Here is a 19386-nt window from a genome sequence, read left to right as displayed (position 1 = left end):
GGGTGGTAAGGCATAAAAAAAAAGATTGTTTGGTTCCTGTTGGTTGTCAGTTAAGGCCATGGGTAGGTAGGGAATTTATTTAATTTAATTTTTTATTAAAAAAATGCCCACGGCGACTATGGATAGGGAATTTCTTTAGTTAATTAAAATGTTCACGACAACATGGATGCATGCCAGCATGTTTAATATCCATAATACTAAAGGTTTAACTAATATTTTTATGAAACTTGATTGTAAAAAAAAAATATATATATATATATATATATATATATATTTTTAAACTTAAATAAAATAAATTGGGTCGCACCTAAATCGGCAGGGTCGGTTCGGCAACCGGAACCAAACAATTTTTTCTTTTAGGCCTAGTGGTGACAGCGCCTGCACCGGGGATTTCTGGCTGTGATAACAGTACATTTTCTAGTTTAGAACTGACGATATTACCATAGAATAAAACTTAAATTGGATATGAAAACTGTGGTGACTCCAAAAAATCAGTCCCCTGTTCATCGTCAACGACACCCCCAAGTCCCTAAGAACCAGCACAACAACCTTGTCCCTAAGAACCAGCACAACCATCATGTCCCTAAGAACCAGCACAACCATCTTGTCCCTAAGAACCAGCACAACAACCTTGTCCCTAAGAACCAGCACAACCATCTTGTCCCTAAGAACCAGCACAACAACCTTGTCCCTAAGAACCAGCACAACCTTCTTGTCCCTAAGAACAAGCACAACCATCTTGTCCCTAAGAACCAGCACAACCATCTTGTCCCTAAGAACCAGCACAACCATCTTGTCCCTAAGAACCAGCACAACCATCGTGTCCCTAAGAACCAGCACAACCATCTTGTCTCTAAGAACCAGCACAACACCCTTGTCCCTAAGAACCAGCACAACAACATTGTCTCTAAGAACCAGCACAACCATCTTGTCCCTAAGAACCAGCACAACAACCTTGTCCCTAAGAACCAACACAACCATCTTGTCCCTAAGAACCAGCACAACCATCTTGTCTCTAAGAACCAGCACAACAACCTTGTCCCTAAGAACCAGCACAACCATCTTGTCCCTAAGAACCAGCACAACCATCTTGTCCCTAAGAACCAGCACAACCACCTTGTCTCTAAGAACCAGCACAACAACCTTGTCCCTAAGAACCAGCACAACCATCTTGTCCCTAAGAACCAGCACAACAACCTTGTTCCTAAGAACCAGCACAACAACCTTGTCCCTAAGAACCAGCACAACCATCTTGTCCCTAAGAACCAGCATAACCATCTTGTCCTTAAGAACCAGCACAACAACCTTGTCCCTAAGAACCAGCACAACCATCTTGTCCCTAAGAACCAGCACAACCATCTTGTCCCTAAGAACCAGCACAAGCATCTTGTCTCTAAGAACCAGCACAACCATCTTGTCCCTAAGAACCAGCACAACCATCTTGTCCCTAAGAAGCAGCACAACCATCTTGTCCCTAAGAACCAGCACAACACCCTTGTCCCTAAGAACCAGCACAACACCCTTGTCCCTAAGAACCAGCACAACCATCTTGTCCATAAGAACCAGCACAACCATATTGTCCCTAAGAACCAGCACAACACCCTTGTCTCTAAGAAGAATCAGCACAACCATCTCGTCTCTAAGAACCAGCACAACCATCTTGTCCCTAAGAACCAGCACAACCATCATGTCTCTAAGAACCAGCACAACCATTGTGTCTCTAAGAACCAGCACAACAACCTTGTCTCTAAGAACCAGCACAACAACATTGTCCCTAAGAACCAGCACAACCATCTTGTCTCTAAGAACCAGCACAACCATCTTGTCTCTAAGAACCAGCACAACACCCTTGTCCCTAAGAACCAGCACAACCATCTTGTCCCTAAGAACCAGCACAACAACCTTGTCTCTAAGAACCAGCACAACACCCTTGTCCCTAAGAACCAGCACAACAACCTTGTCTCTAAGAACCAGCACAACACCCTTGTCCCTAAGAACCAGCACAACAACCTTGTCCCTAAGAACCAGCACAACACCATGTACCCAACTACTGAAATCATCTTTTTTTATTAGCATGCATTGTAATGTTATGAGACATAGTGAACCAGTCATTGAATCCAAACCTAGTATTGAAGTTCAAATAATGTTACTGGGAAAGGAATACCTGCTACCATCCAAGTGCTTGTAAACGCAACCATTGCGATTGGAGGATCAAGAAAATAGTGTGAGGTTTGCGATAGGTCAATTTGTGGCTGGTAAGTTTGTCTGTTCTAGAAACCACTTTGGCAGGTAAACAAACATCAGTGAGAGGTACTGTAGTATACCTTAATTAAATGGGGAATACCACGCATTTTAAGAATCTACATATCTTTTCGACTTCTGTGAACATGCACCACTCTCTCATGAAGCTAGAAATCAGAGAGAGAGAGATAGAGATAGAGTCCATTAGACTGCATCCAGTTCTCACACCTAGATGAGGTTTACATTCCAGTAGTGCTAATAGGTTTGAACCAGAATTTAAACCTCATTTGGGTTTTATGGGCCCACAAAGTCAGTGTCCATTTCACTGTCTAAAGGCGCTCCCATAGTCCAGCAGAGGTTACTTTTTATACATGGATAACTTCTATAATTCAGTGGCCTTGTCTGACATACTCCTACAGTTGAGGACCCACATCTGCGGTACCTTGAGGATGCACCGGGGAGAACCGGCGCAGATAAAGCGTGTAACCAATGTTGAGCTGCCGGTGGGCGAGACCATGGCCCTGCACAACAATCGGGTCATGGTTATCGCCTGGAGAGACAAGCGGATTGTCAAAATGATCAGCAGTTTTCACCATGGCACTCTAATGGAAACACTCATCTGGAAGAAGGGTCATAGGACTAAGGTACCGGCAATGAAGCCAGACTGCGTGCTCACCTATAATGTCTGCATGAACGGAGTTGACAAGTTAGATCAACATATCAGTTACTATCCGTTCATTAGGAAGACTGCAAAGTGGACCAAGAAGTTCGTAGTATATTTGATTCAAATAGCCATGAACAATGCCTATGTTCTGTACAGAGCCAGACAGCCAACAGGACCGCACAAGTCACTCATGCAGTTTCAAATACAAGTCATCGCTGACTTGTGTGATGAGGCAGATGCAGCCAATTTAGCTCGCACAGTGGCCAGTGCCGCACGTGCCGCAGGTGAGGCAGATGAGGCAGAGGCAGGTGCCGCAGGTGGGGGGTGTGAGGTGGGAGGGAGCTTCCAGGGCCCAAAAGACAGATCCACACTGCAGGTTGGATGGCAAGCTAAAAATGCATGTTATGGAGAAGTACCCACCCACCCCAAAAAAGACGCATCCCACGAGAGAGTGCCGGGTCTGTAAAAAAAAGGCATTAGGCGGGAAACCAGATCATACTGCTCGAAGTGTGGAGTCCCCCTACATCAAGAGTGTTTCACACCCTACCACACAAAGAGAGATTATGCTAGCTGAGCATTATCGCTAGCATAAACTCTCTTTGTGTGCTAAGAGTGGAAACACTCTCCATGAAATATATATATATATGGATGGGTGCGTACTTCCCCGTAGTATGTGTTATGATATATGAGTGTATACATTTAGTCATTTAGCTGACACTTTTATCCAAAGTGACTTACAGGTTCTGTACGACAAGTCATCAGGACGGGCACAACTCTATCAGCTGAGTAACAATGTGTGTCTGAGGCGGCCAGACGATGCAGAGCGTAGGGTTATTGAGGGTGTGTAGTATATTGTATAGTGTCTTGTAAATAGTGTAAGTATTTCACAATATAGGTATTACTGGTTGTACAGAACAAAGGTGTTGGCACACAGTAAATTTTGCTGAGTATATTTTACTCAAACTGAGTACATTTTACTCAAACTGTACTGGTCAACTCTAAAATGTTTCCATTGCGCCTATTTCTCCAAAACAATGGCACGTAATAGATACCAGGTCATTTGGAGGTTTCTACATTTTAGCAACAACGAGAGAGCAGACAAGGCTGATAAACTGTACAAAGTACGCCCGGTCCTAGATTACCTTGTCAACCGATTCCAGGAGCTATTTCAGCCAGACCAGAATATTAGCATAGACTGAGTCAAATGGACTCAGTTTGAGTAAAATTTACTCTGCAAAATTTACTGTGCACATGGATATATTTGAAACACTATTCTTGGTCCACTTTCAGAGTAGCAATGTTGGTCTATCTTGTCAATGCCGTTCATCAGTGTCCTGGTGTTAGCTGCTGATTATTTTCACAGAGTTTCACAGAGTACATATGGCTCACTTTACTAACTAACACACTATGTACATATGTGAATGCACTTTACATGGTGTACCAAAATGGTGCTTTTATCTGAAGTGAATACATTTTTTACACCAAGTGTTTATAGTGTGCCGAGGATGGGTTGAACACAAGACCTTTATAAATAAATGTACATGTGTGCTGATGCACACACATAATGGTTATCTGCCATTTTGTCAGGTCAACACTAAACATATTTTACATGCACATGTGCAGCGACCATTTTGCCAGGTCGAAAATGAATGGACTTGAATATATACACATTGTATGTTGTTTTTGCTACTGTAATGCACTGTACATGGTGTGCCTTACCTGAAGTGAACACATATTGTCCACTTCAAGTGTTATAAATAGTTTGTTATGCTTTTATATTATAGCATGAATGTGAATGCACTTTACATGGCGTACCCAATGGTGAATAAATATTGTACACTTCAAGTGTCAAGTGTGTATATACAGAACATTATTATGCAATGTGTTTTTTACAACATGTGTGTCGAGTATCTGTTGAACACATGGTGCACTTGCTAATGCAATCACTACTTATCTGAAGTAAAGACATTTCTTCCACTCCATCAAGTGTCAAGTGTGTATTATATACTTATAATGCAATGATTTTTATAACTTGTGTGTCTTAGATTATAATATACAGAATACAATGCAATGCAAAAATGAGATAAGATATTCCTTTATTGATCCCCTTGGGGAAAATTCAGGCATCATAGCAGCATTACATGTCAGAATACCTGTGGACGACTACACCATGATATGCAGGTAAATTCATCACGAACAGCTGTGAAGACATATTAGTATGCTGAGATATACAGTAATTGTGTGAAATTGAAGCAATATATATATATACATTATTATAAAAATTCATATGGCATGCAACGTAATCTATATAAAAAATATCCCTATATGCATTGCATTTCATGAATGCTAAAACACCAAGTGGTTTAGTCACTAAACCACTTGGTGTTTTAGCATTCATGAAATGCAATGCATATAGGGATATTTTTATACTTTACTTGATGACAACAAGTAAATGATCTCAGAAAATATGGGTAACTCCAGGGTACTTTTTTCCACCATTGACCGGCTGATTAACATACCACCCCCCCATATACCGCAGCAATCAGCCACAAAATGTGAAGAGTTCGCAGTTTTCTTTAATGAAAAAATATCATTGATTAGAGCAAGCATTACCGCTGATATAGATCTGGCTGTGAGTGAAACCCCACCTGAGATAACTATGGGGGAATTCACATGTATTACATTACCTGACCTCTGTAAGATTGTCTCTGAGTGTAATTCCGCCACCTCCTGCCTCGATCCTATACCAACAGCATTTCTCAAGCGGGTGTTTGATAGTGTCTCAAATCATGTCCTTGAAATCATAAATATGTCTCTTCAAACAGGCACTTTTCCAGATGCATTTAAAACGGCTGTAGTAAAACCACTACTAAAGAAAACAAACTTAGATGTAAACGAACTAAAAAGCTATAGGCCAATATCGAACCTTCCATTTATCAGCAAGATATTAGAAAAGATAGTCTCAGTACAAATAAACTCCTTTCTCAAAGATAATAACATCATGGAGGAACTACAATCAGGTTTCAGAACAAATCACAGCACTGAAACTGCCCTTACCAAAATAGTTAGCGACCTCAGGCTAAACTCCGATGCTGGCAAAGTCTCAATTCTTGTCCTATTGGACCTTAGTGCAGCGTTCGATACGATTGACCATAATATCTTGATCAGTCGTCTTGAAAGACTGGTTGGCTTTTCCGATCATGTACTAAATTGGCTCATAACATACATTAAGGGGAGAAGGTTCTATGTTAAGCTTGGAGACAATGTATCCGAGGAACATGACAGCAATTTTGGAGTCGCACAAGGAAGCTGCCTTGGTCCATTACTCTTCTCACTATATATGCTGCCCCTCGGGGACATCATTCGAGACCACAATGTATGCTTCCATAGTTATGCTGATGATACACAACTATATATCTCCGCAGAACCAAATAACACTACAGCCATACAGTCCATTACAAATTGTCTGTTAGCAATAAACAAGTGGATGAACAATAACTTCCTAAAATTAAACGAAAGCAAGACCGAAATCCTATTGATCGGCCCAAAAGCGAAAAGGGAAGTGCTTTGTAAAAACCTGGGGAGTCTGTCATCCTATGTAAAGACTGAGGTTACAAGCCTAGGTGTCATCTTGGACTCAGACCTGACCTTTAAGTCTCATATAAATAAGGCCATGAAAACGTCATTCTTCCACCTAAGAAACATAGCGAAAGTAAGACCTTTCGTAAATAAAAAGGATGCAGAGAAACTTATTCATGCTTTTGTATCAAGTCGGCTTGACTATTGTAATGCACTGTTCACTGGTCTTCCCAAAGCAACCATTGGGAAGCTGCAGCTTATCCAAAACTCTGCAGCTCGATTACTAACTCATACAAGGAGAAGAGAACATATCACTCCAGTCCTGGCCGCTCTGCACTGGCTTCCAGTGACTCATAGAGTTGATTTTAAGGTCCTTTTCCTAACATATAAAGCTCTTAATGAGCAAGGCCCAAAATACATAGCAAATTCCCTAGTTAGTTATCTGCCCTCAAGAACGCTACGGTCATCCACTACAGGTTTACTAGACACGCCCAGAAACCAAAAAAGGATAGGAAGTATGGCATTTGCCAACTATGCCCCAAAACTATGGAACACACTACCAACACACATCAGAAACGCCAGCTCTATACAAATTTTTAAAGGAAAATTAAAAACGTACCTATACAGTCTAGCTTACAAATAGTTATGGCTTGGAAAAACCTGATGGATCCATGAGGCTAGGATAAGCCTTGTGGACCCAACTTTTTAGATGAAGGAACGGGTACATAGGAGACACGCCTCCAGTTTTTCAAAAGTTTTTGACACGCCTCAGCTTCTGAGCTGAACGGTCGTGTTTTTGCGGACCTCCCAAACTTTCAAACTTTTTCAGATGAAGGAACGGGTACATAGGAGACACGCCTCCAGTTTTTCAAAAGTTTTTGACACGCCTCAGCTTCTGAGCTGAACGGTCGTGTTTTTGCGGACCTCCCAAACTTTCAAACTTTAGACTGTTTTCTTTATACGTTTTTCTTTTTCTTTCTTTCTACCACAATACACGGCCATTGATGGATCCATGGGACTTGGTAAAGCACTATGGACCCAACTATGACCACTGATAAAAACGTAACTACACTAGCGTTATAAGAGCTAAACATTGCTACCTACCATACAAGTGCATTGGTTTAGTGCACTTCCGGTTGCCACTGAGCGGAAATGTTTGTGCGGACCTGTTCTCCCAAACTGGTAAGCAAATGACTGTTTTTACGTTATTTTCATTTTTACGTTACTATTATTATTATTATTATTATTATTTTTTTTTTTTTTAAACATTGATCTTAACTGATCACTGTGACTTTATTGCTTTTATAGTTATATATGCCTATAATTGTGTACAGCACTTTGAGCTACATGACATGTATGAAAGGTGCTTTATAAATACTTACTTACTTACTTACTTACAACGCTTCACATTCGATAAATGGGGGGGGTAGATCATGATTGCATTTATTCCAAGTGCATAGTGTACAATGTGTGACATTATGCACTTGGAATTTATCGAATGTGAAGCGTATGCACAGTTTTGCTAAATTGCTGCGTTTTCTATACATATTTTTGATTTACCTTGAAAATGTCTATATGTAATATTAGTATGCCGAGAGATGTGTACGGTAATTGTGTGGAATTGAAGCATACAGCTACACATTATTATAAAAATGCAACGTGATCGATACAAATATCTCTATATAATATATGCATTGCATTTCATGAATGATAAACACCACTAAGTGTTGTGTGTACAGTGCATGACATTATTGCACTTAGACAATGTGTTTCAGACGAGGAAATGATTTCGCGCTGCTGCAGCAAAACGCTCATAACTCGACTTTGAGGAAACGCGCGTCGAATTGGGCCAATATTTACCTTTTTTGGCGTGGAATTGTGAACGAACGACGGCATGGATCAACAAACGGCTTTTGGCGTATTGTCAAATGAGCCCAACCATTTCCACATAGCTAAAATATATAATATAGAAATCTATCCGCGGAAATCATGTGTTTTCGCTAAATCAGCCTCTTAAGAGTCTGGCACGGTGGGGGATTTGCCGTCTCCCCCTAGTGGCGTTCAAAGTGTTAAAGCAGTAGTTGACCGTAACAAGATGGCCGCCGGTGAACTACGCAGGAGACTCTGCCTTGCGCCATCTAGTCTCGAGTCTTTATATATATCTATGTGTATCCCCTCCCTACTTCCCATTTCCCCACATGGAATGCACCTGGTTGGATAAATGACATGCTGGCACTCTAGTGTAACATCTAGTGGCTGAATGTTATCTATAGCACCTTTAAATATAATTAAACTGAAAAACGAAAACTTGTTTAAAGGCTTGACCTGGAAGGAAGGAACATGATCCTTTTGCCGAGAGGTTGCTGTTTGACAACATTACAGATTCTACCTTTAAAAGACTAACACCAAGGAATTTTGGAAATGTATATTATTTTGAGGTAATGCAACAAATCCTCCAAGTTTAGTGATCAGAATCTCAATCAGGGAGTGAAATAGTGGTGTCGGGCTGAGGTTGAGATAATTGCTTAAGACCGCCAGGTGGGAAAGTAAGGTCTGTCCTCCAAACATAGCGTACAAGAGGCTTAACCTCAGCTGTTGTGAGGAGACAAACACATCAACACATGGCTGTCATAATACTTTACCCATCAGTAGGTTCAAGGTCACAAGATGTGCATCACAGGCATAATGCTGAGCAATAGATGAGAGTTCATAATATACCCATGGTCTAGGACAGTCTAATCAATGTTTGAGAACATGAGCAACTCTTCCCCCCAGGTGAGCGGACAAAGGTAACCGTGCTTTATGTTCCTAAGCTGCAGCAGGATAGGTCATCACAGGGGTCGCAGGCGTAAACTGTTTGCTGTAATCACTGAGGTACCTGGACCGAGGTGGCCTGTGTGGGACTGTACGTGAAGTTTGTTCAAAGTTATGATGTCATCAAAATATTACATTTGCAGCCGTCTCACGAGAGAACGATGTAGGAAGGGTGGTAAGGCATAAAAAAAAAGATTGTTTGGTTCCTGTTGGTTGTCAGTTAAGGCCATGGGTAGGTAGGGAATTTATTTAATTTAATTTTTTATTAAAAAAATGCCCACGGCGACTATGGATAGGGAATTTCTTTAGTTAATTAAAATGTTCACGACAACATGGATGCATGCCAGCATGTTTAATATCCATAATACTAAAGGTTTAACTAAGATTTTTATGAAACTTTATTGTAAAAAATATATATATATATATATATATATATATATATTTTTAAACTTAAATAAAATAAATTGGGTCGCACCTAAATCGGCAGGGTCGGTTCGGCAACCGGAACCAAACAATTTTTTCTTTTAGGCCTAGTGGTGACAGCGCCTGCACCGGGGATTTCTGGCTGTGATAACAGTACATTTTCTAGTTTAGAACTGACGATATTACCATAGAATAAAACTTAAATTGGATATGAAAACTGTGGTGACTCCAAAAAATCAGTCCCCTGTTCATCGTCAACGACACCCCCAAGTCCCTAAGAACCAGCACAACAACCTTGTCCCTAAGAACCAGCACAACCATCATGTCCCTAAGAACCAGCACAACCATCTTGTCCCTAAGAACCAGCACAACAACCTTGTCCCTAAGAACCAGCACAACCATCTTGTCCCTAAGAACCAGCACAACAACCTTGTCCCTAAGAACCAGCACAACCTTCTTGTCCCTAAGAACAAGCACAACCATCTTGTCCCTAAGAACCAGCACAACCATCTTGTCCCTAAGAACCAGCACAACCATCTTGTCCCTAAGAACCAGCACAACCATCGTGTCCCTAAGAACCAGCACAACCATCATGTCCCTAAGAACCAGCACAACAACCTTGTCCCTAAGAACCAGCACAACCATCATGTCCCTAAGAACCAGCACAACCATTGTGTCCCTAAGAACCAGCACAACCATCTTGTCCCTAAGAACCAGCACAACCATCTTGTCCCTAAGAACCAGCACAACCATCGTGTCCCTAAGAATCAGCACAACAACCTTGTCCCTAAGAACCAGCACAACAACCTTGTCCCTAAGAATCAGCACAACAACATTGTCCCTAAGAACCAGCACAACCATCGTGTCCCTAAGAACCAGCACAACAACCTTGTCTCTAAGAACCAGCACAACACCCTTGTCCCTAAGAACCAGCACAACCATCTTGTCTCTAAGAACCAGCACAACACCCTTGTCCCTAAGAACCAGCACAACCATCTTGTCTCTAAGAACCAGCACAACACCCTTGTCCCTAAGAACCAGCACAACAACATTGTCTCTAAGAACCAGCACAACCATCTTGTCCCTAAGAACCAGCACAACAACCTTGTCCCTAAGAACCAACACAACCATCTTGTCCCTAAGAACCAGCACAACCATCTTGTCTCTAAGAACCAGCACAACAACCTTGTCCCTAAGAACCAGCACAACCATCTTGTCCCTAAGAACCAGCACAACCATCTTGTCCCTAAGAACCAGCACAACCACCTTGTCTCTAAGAACCAGCACAACAACCTTGTCCCTAAGAACCAGCACAACCATCTTGTCCCTAAGAACCAGCACAACAACCTTGTTCCTAAGAACCAGCACAACAACCTTGTCCCTAAGAACCAGCACAACCATCTTGTCCCTAAGAACCAGCATAACCATCTTGTCCTTAAGAACCAGCACAACAACCTTGTCCCTAAGAACCAGCACAACCATCTTGTCCCTAAGAACCAGCACAACCATCTTGTCCCTAAGAACCAGCACAAGCATCTTGTCTCTAAGAACCAGCACAACCATCTTGTCCCTAAGAACCAGCACAACCATCTTGTCCCTAAGAAGCAGCACAACCATCTTGTCCCTAAGAACCAGCACAACACCCTTGTCCCTAAGAACCAGCACAACACCCTTGTCCCTAAGAACCAGCACAACCATCTTGTCCATAAGAACCAGCACAACCATATTGTCCCTAAGAACCAGCACAACACCCTTGTCTCTAAGAAGAATCAGCACAACCATCTCGTCTCTAAGAACCAGCACAACCATCTTGTCCCTAAGAACCAGCACAACCATCATGTCTCTAAGAACCAGCACAACCATTGTGTCTCTAAGAACCAGCACAACAACCTTGTCTCTAAGAACCAGCACAACAACATTGTCCCTAAGAACCAGCACAACCATCTTGTCTCTAAGAACCAGCACAACCATCTTGTCTCTAAGAACCAGCACAACACCCTTGTCCCTAAGAACCAGCACAACCATCTTGTCCCTAAGAACCAGCACAACAACCTTGTCTCTAAGAACCAGCACAACACCCTTGTCCCTAAGAACCAGCACAACAACCTTGTCTCTAAGAACCAGCACAACACCCTTGTCCCTAAGAACCAGCACAACAACCTTGTCCCTAAGAACCAGCACAACACCATGTACCCAACTACTGAAATCATCTTTTTTTATTAGCATGCATTGTAATGTTATGAGACATAGTGAACCAGTCATTGAATCCAAACCTAGTATTGAAGTTCAAATAATGTTACTGGGAAAGGAATACCTGCTACCATCCAAGTGCTTGTAAACGCAACCATTGCGATTGGAGGATCAAGAAAATAGTGTGAGGTTTGCAATAGGTCAATTTGTGGCTGGTAAGTTTGTCTGTTCTAGAAACCACTTTGGCAGGTAAACAAACATCAGTGAGAGGTACTGTAGTATACCTTAATTAAATGGGGAATACCACGCATTTTAAGAATCTACATATCTTTTCGACTTCTGTGAACATGCACCACTCTCTCATGAAGCTAGAAATCAGAGAGAGAGAGATAGAGATAGAGTCCATTAGACTGCATCCAGTTCTCACACCTAGATGAGGTTTACATTCCAGTAGTGCTAATAGGTTTGAACCAGAATTTAAACCTCATTTGGGTTTTATGGGCCCACAAAGTCAGTGTCCATTTCACTGTCTAAAGGCGCTCCCATAGTCCAGCAGACTGTACACAGAGCAGACCCCGCGGAGGTCCGCGCGGACTCTTTGAGCCTTCATAGTCGAGCGGACCTCCGCGGACCAATTTCCTACATGTCACGCGGCAGTTTACACAATTGTCCCCACGCTGTTCAACTTCTGTCATGTCGTCGTCATCCGATGTCAAAATAAAGAGTATGTTATCTCCGTTTCCAATATTTCGATAATAAAACGGGCAGTTTTACGCACTTGAATAACAGGTATATAGGCAGCGAGATGCAATAGGTTTGAGGTGGACAGCGCGTGGTGCTGAAAAGACACGCATTGCATGAAATAAAAGCACCAGTTTTATTTCAAAATATTGGAAACGGAGATAACATTCTATGTTATCTCCGTTTCCAATATTTCGAAATAAAACTGGCAATTTTACACACTTCATTTAGAAAAGCCATTCAAACATCTCTCTTGGCACAGAGCGAGTGTTCAGAGTAAAATGCAGATCGGCGTCACATTAAATGCAGTTCGATGTCAACCAAAACGCCGAGCAGCGGTTTGTGTGACACCAAGTCAGCGGCGCGGATGTCCGCGCGTCAGAAAATAGGAGCTTCCCACCTGTGGGTCTGCTGTCCGCTGAGATCAAAGCTCAAGAGTCCGCGCGGACCTCCGCGGAGTCTGCTCTGTGTACAGTCTGCTGGACTATGGGAGCGCCTTAAGGAGCAGCCCTAAATTTAACATCCAGGTGACAACACAAATCGGAGCATTTCCTCTCTGATCTGTCTAGTTTTGGGGGAGAGGTGCATGTTCACAAATACCGACTGGAGCACAGGAACAACAAACCCTGTGAATGTGAAGAATATATGAGAAATGGGTGTCATTTCCCTTTAGAGGTGGTGTATTTCATTGTGATTTACTAGTTTGCAAGTTTGCTTTATGTCTTATTTAGCGGTATGTATGTAGAGTAGATGCAATATGTTGACACTGTTGGAACATACTATCCGTGTTCGGTGTGATACAAAATGTAGAGAGTGTCGAGTTGTACCTCTTTCTGTTGCCTCTCCAGCTCCTTCATGCGGATCTCTCTGGCTTCTGCTCTGGCTGCCCTCTTCGCTGCCAGCCGGGCCTCGGCCTGCGAGGCAGACGGAGGAATAAATAGAAAGAAATAGCAGGGGAAAAGTGAGAGAGAGAGTGAGAGTGAGAGTGAGAGTGAGAGAGAGAGTGAGAGTGAGAGTGAGAGTGAGAGTGAGAGAGAGAGTTTAATTTAGCTGAGCTCAAATGGCACACCATCTATAAATGGTTCCTATAGACGAGACTTCCCGGTTCCTATCGACGGAGTTCTGGCAAAAACCTTGAAAGCGGTTTGCAAGTCATGGTTGGAATCAAATGCGTCACTGGATGTCAGTCATCAGTGGTGAGCTAAAAAAAATAAACACTAAAAACAACTAAAATATAGCTATAGCTATAAAACCCAATACCAAACAAAACAAAACAAAACCGATAAGCACTGTGCCACACGAAAGCGATGGGTGTGTCATAACCCAAGTGTGTCATAATAGCAGGTCTATAAAGACACAACATTAAGTCTGAATTAGAGGATGAATGTATATACTGTAGCTCAATGCATTAGTGTGTAATGAAATGAGCATCCTCTGAGCTGGGTGTGTATGTAGCGTAACGGCATGTGTAAATGCGTTTATGGATTTATATTTATATTGTATGTATTTGTGAGTATTGACGTTTGGCCCCTCTGCACTTGGGCAAGAGCAGGGCCTTTTCCTTAAAAGGATCGGTCTCTCTCTCGGAGTGTGCAAGTGTAATGTGTGTGTGTGTGTGTGTGTGTGTGTGTGTGTGTGTGTGTGTCAGTACTTCCTTCCTGCCCTAGAGGCTGACAGAATGTGGCTGGGGACTGGCTGCCTTTAGGCGGAGTCACTGTGCTGAACGTTCTCTGTACCCCCCCACCCCCCAAGTCAGCCAGAGCACCCCAAGCTCCCAGTAACAGGAAAACAAACACAAAGAAAATGACCCATGACTCTAACACACAGTGTTTCCTGTACATAAGACAGCCCACCACAATATCAGACTATCTAGATTCCACAAACTGAAGAGCTAACATGTTGCTATTGTGCTTGTTGTGTTGTGCTGCATTGCAATTACACACGCATCTCTCTATACTGTCGCTTGGCTGTCACTTCTAAATGATCTGAACCTGTGAGAAACAGTCACACAACCAAATTTCAAATATTCCAGAGGTTAAACATGGTTTTAAGGATACACACAGACACACACTGCTCACATGACTTTTAGAGGGTCCTTATCATGAACATGTCACAAGTTGTATTTATCTAGCTAGACTTGGAGGGGCAAGAAGAAGAAGAAGAAGTTATTTTATTAATCCCCTTGGGGGAAATTCCTCCTATGCATTTGACCTAACTGATCCTAACTGTTTAGGAGTAGTGGGCCGGCCACACAGTGCGGTGCCCAGGGACCAACTCCAGTTGTAATGATAGTAGTACCTTAGTCAAGGGCAACAGCAGGAGTATATACCTAGCATGTATGTGTTTTTTATGAGGGGGGAACCGGAGTACCCGGAGGAAACCCATGCAAACACGTGGCAGAACATGCAAATGCCCCCTGCTGGGGTTTGAACCCAGGACCTTCCTGCTGTGGGGCATACAAACTGTTATAGGACCATAATATGTTAGGACCACAACATGACATGACTTCCTTTGGGGCTATCGTGGACAGGGTGAGCAGTTTTAAGTACCTGGTAGTCCACATCACAGAGGACCTGACATGGACAACACACACACTGTGGTAAAAAAAACAGCACCTCTATCACCACCTGAGACAATTAAGGAAGTTCAGAGTATCGGGGAATAGGGCTGGGCGATTCTTGCTAAAATGTGAATCACGATTTTTCTCTCTAAGAATTGAGATCACGATTCTCTCACGATTCTTATTTTTTTAAATTTAAAAAAAATGTAATACTTTTTTTTATTATATACAAGAAAAATCGTCATAACTTAGAATCGAGATCGAGATTTTTTTCCGATTAATTGCCCAGCCCTATCGGAGAAGATACTCCACTCCTATTCCGGGACTATAGTGCATTCTGACTGGAAACATCACTGCCTGGTTTGGAAACAGCACAGCCCAGGACAGGAAGGCCCTACAGAGAGTGGTGCGCTCAGCAGAGCGTACTACGGGTACTGCACTACCACCCCTGCAGGACTTATATAACAGGAGGTGCAAATCCAGAGCCTGCCGAATAATGAAAGACCCCCACCACCCCAACAACAGCCTGTTCAAGCTGCTGCGGTCAGGCAAGTGCCTACACACACACGCAGCAAGAACAGAGAGACTTAGGCTCAGCTTCTTCCCCCAGGCCATCAGAACATTAAACACTGAACTCTCCACACACAAGTACCCATAAGCACACGCATACAAACATTCTGCATTCGCTCACACACAAAAGGTCACTTTAAACAAAATGGAAAGGACACTTTAAAGGAAAGAGGAAAATAAAGGTAACTTTGCGACAAGCGCATCGCACATTGCGCCAGAATTTTGCCTGTGCGAGTAGAGAAAAATATTTGGGGGCACTCTTGCGAGTAGGGATGCTCCCAGAGTTTTTTTTCGAGGAATTTAAATGTTGCGAACTATCTCTCCTCTCTCTGTCTCGAACCGCTCGAAAGTCTGGGTACACTTTACGAAAGTCGATGCCGACAACGCACGTTGCCACAAGTGCAATAAAACATTTGCAAGTAAGAGTGGCAATAAAGCAATTTGTCAAAACATCCGTTGTCAAAACATAATATTAGTCTGCATAAATGCGCCGTTTTCGACTGCTTTGCTCGCAGTGTTCCATCTCCATCCACGTCCACTGCAGGTAAGCCAAGATACGGAGTTAGCTAGGCTAATAACAAATGATTACAAATAGGCTAATAAATAAAATATAATTGCTTAGCTAATTGTTTAGCTACAAATATATTTGAAAGATGACAACTTTTTATAGATCGTCAGGCTGAGGCTGCAGCCACCATTTACATTACATTTACATTTGGTCATTTAGCTGACGCTTTTATCCAAAGCGACTTACAAGTTCTGTACGACAGGTCATCAGGAAGGGTACAACTCTATCAGCTGAGTAACAATATTCATCAAAGTGTTGCGTGTTACAGTGTAGGTTAGTTTATTAGGACAAGTGCATGACAGTACGGTTAGTTAGGGTTAGATTTTTTTTATTTATTTTTTTTATTATTTCAGATAATGGTTGAAGAAGTGCATCTTTAGTCGACGGCGAAAGATTGGACGGGATTCGGCTGTCATAACTGGGGTGGGTAGTTCATTCCACCATTGTGGGGCAAGGACTGAGAATAGGCGACTTCTCTTTGATGACCCTCCCGGAGCTTGGATAGGAGTAGGTCTGAGGCGGCCAGAAGATGCAGAGTGTAGGGGTCTTGAGGGTGTGTAGTTAGAGACCATTGACCGGAGGTAGGTGGGAGCGGTTCCCTTTGCCGCATGGTATGCTAGGTCGAGGGCCTTGAAGCGGATACGTGCAGCAATGGGGAGCCAGTGCAGGTCCCTAAGAAGTGGGATGACATGGGCCGACTTCGGTAGGTTTGAGATCAGGCGGGCCGCTGCGTTTTGAATGAGACTCAGAATGAGACGTGGATATCTGAGGGAGGGAAGGAGAGGATGAGTTGATTATCATTGGCATAACAATGATATGAGAAGCCATGAGACATGATAATGTTACCCAGTGATTTAGTGTAGAGGGAGAAGAGAAGGGGTCCTAGGACCAAGCCCTGGGGGACACCCGTCCGCAGGGGGCGGGTGGCCGACAGAGTCCCTCTCCATGACACTTGGTAGGAGCGGTCGTTGAGGTATGATGTCAGCCATGTCAGCGCAGATCCAGCCACTCCCATTCCTGCGAGGGCCGCGAGGAGGATCTGATGGTTGACTGTGTCGAAGGCTGCAGATAGATCTAGGAGAATCGGGAGAAAGGAGAGGCCTTTCGCTTTTGCTAAGTGAAGTGCCTCTGTGACCGCAATGAGGGCCGTTTCTGTGGAGTGGCCAGTCCGGAAGCCAGACTGATTGGGGTCTAGGAGGTCATTCTGTAAGAGATAAGCAGTAAGTTGGTTGGATACAGCACGTTCAAGTGTTTTAAAAAGGAAGGAGAGAAGAGAGACAGGACGATAGTTGCCTATGACGGTGGGGTTCAGGGTTGGTTTTTTTATGAGGGGCGTGACTCTGGCTTGTTTTAGGGAGGTGGGGACCACCCCCTAGTTGAGTGAGGAGTTGATGGTTGCAGTTAGTAATGGGAGGATGTCCGGTGCTATGGTCTGGAGGAGTGGGGAGGGTAGCCGGTCCAGCTGGCATGTAGTCGGACGGTTCGACGTTACCAGTGTCAGGGTCTCGGCTTCTGTAATGGGAGAGAAAGATGACAGAGTGAAGGATGAGGTTCTCGATTCAGTGTTTGGAATGGGTGGGGGTTGGGAGAAGGAGCTGCGGATATTCTCCACTTTTTCCTCAAAGAAGATCGCAAAGTCTTCGGCAGAAAAAGATGAGGGAGGAGGGGGTGGGGGAGTGAGGAGGGAGGACATGGTAGCATGCAGTTTGCGAAGATTCTTGGCAGAGGCCTCGATCCTATGGTGAAAGAAAGAAGCTTTGGCATTAGTAATGGTTTTGGAGAATGTTAACAAGAGGTTGTGATATGTGTCGATGTCAGCAGTGAGGCGTGACTTTCTATACTTCCTCTCAGCCGCTCTCAGGACCTGTCTTTGTTCTCTCACTGCATCCGTCAGCCATGGACTGGGTGGGGAACGGCGGGCAGGTTTCTCAACGAGGGGACAGAGCTTGTCGAAGGAGGTTGCAAGGGCTGAGAGGAGGGTGGAGGTTGCCATCTCTGTGGGGAGAGCAGAGAAGGTGTCACTCAAAGGTAGAGCGGATATTATGTCAGAGGAGAGGGTGGAGGGGGATAGGGAGGGCAGGTTGCGTCTGAGTGAGACGGTTTGAGTTGGGGTGAAGACCTTTCGGTTAAGCATGAGAGTTAGTGAGAAGGATATGAAGGAATGGTCAGATACATGTAGGGGAGTTACCGTGGTGTTAATGATGGTGGAGTTACGGGAAAATATGAGATCCAAGGAGTTGCCTGCTTTGTGGGTGGGAGGCATGGCAGTGGGAGTCAGGTCAAATTGTTGTAGGAGGGAGACCACTGGGACCGACTGAGATGAGTCAGGCAGGTTGAAGTCGCCCAATAGAAGGAGAGGGGTACTATCTTCCGGTAAGGAGCTTAGAAGCATGTCCCAACCCACCTCCCTCTACCACCACCGGTCCCAGCCAAGCCCAAAGTTCCTTCACCCTAGCTATAATATTTATTTATAATGTTATATAAAATAACATTGCTGCTGCTGTTGCTGAAGAAATTATATTTATTTATTATATTTATTTATAAAGTTATAAATAATAAAGTAATGTCGATTCTGTTCCTAATTAATTGGCTTTTTTTCTTGCAAAATAATCAAAAAGAACCGATAAGAGTATCGATAAAGTACAGAACCGTTAAGCAGTATCGATAAGAGTAGTAGTATCGATAAAATCCTAACTATACCCATCCCCAATGAACACTGTTAACACTTTCTATGCCACTCACAAGTTTTCTCGGAATTATTAATATTACGTTTGAAAGCCACTCACGAGATTTCTCGGAATTTTTTATTTAAATTTTTTTTAGCGATCTGAAATCATATTGCATCACGCGAGCCTACCCTAGTCTACCCGAGAGCCGCCGGTGATCAGATGTGGAAAAAAGCGCCCCCTATCGTCTCCCAGATGACATAAGGGATTTTGGAATGGACTCAATGAAAATGGATGGGGAAAAAATCCTGTACTCCACATTTTCCAGTACACTGATGCAGCCGGGGTTACCACAGTTCATTATGGATCC

The 19386-nt window shown here is 43.2% G+C and overlaps 1 protein-coding gene across 1 annotated transcript in view; it reads right to left on the bottom strand.

Moving 5' to 3' along the window:
* lrrfip1a (leucine rich repeat (in FLII) interacting protein 1a) overlaps positions 1 to 19386 on the bottom strand; it is a 216017-nt gene that overhangs the window by 108887 nt on the left and 87744 nt on the right. Inside the window, 1 exon segment of the mRNA XM_084311573.1 lies at positions 13480 to 13566. Coding sequence (XP_084167699.1) covers positions 13480 to 13566 — 87 coding nt within the window.

This window comes from Notolepis coatsorum (assembly GCF_963971535.1).
Source record: "Notolepis coatsorum genome assembly, chromosome: 3".
NCBI lineage: Eukaryota > Metazoa > Chordata > Actinopteri > Aulopiformes > Paralepididae > Notolepis > Notolepis coatsorum.
Note: the sequence above shows the minus strand (reverse complement) of the source record. Positions and strands in the feature narration are given on the sequence as shown.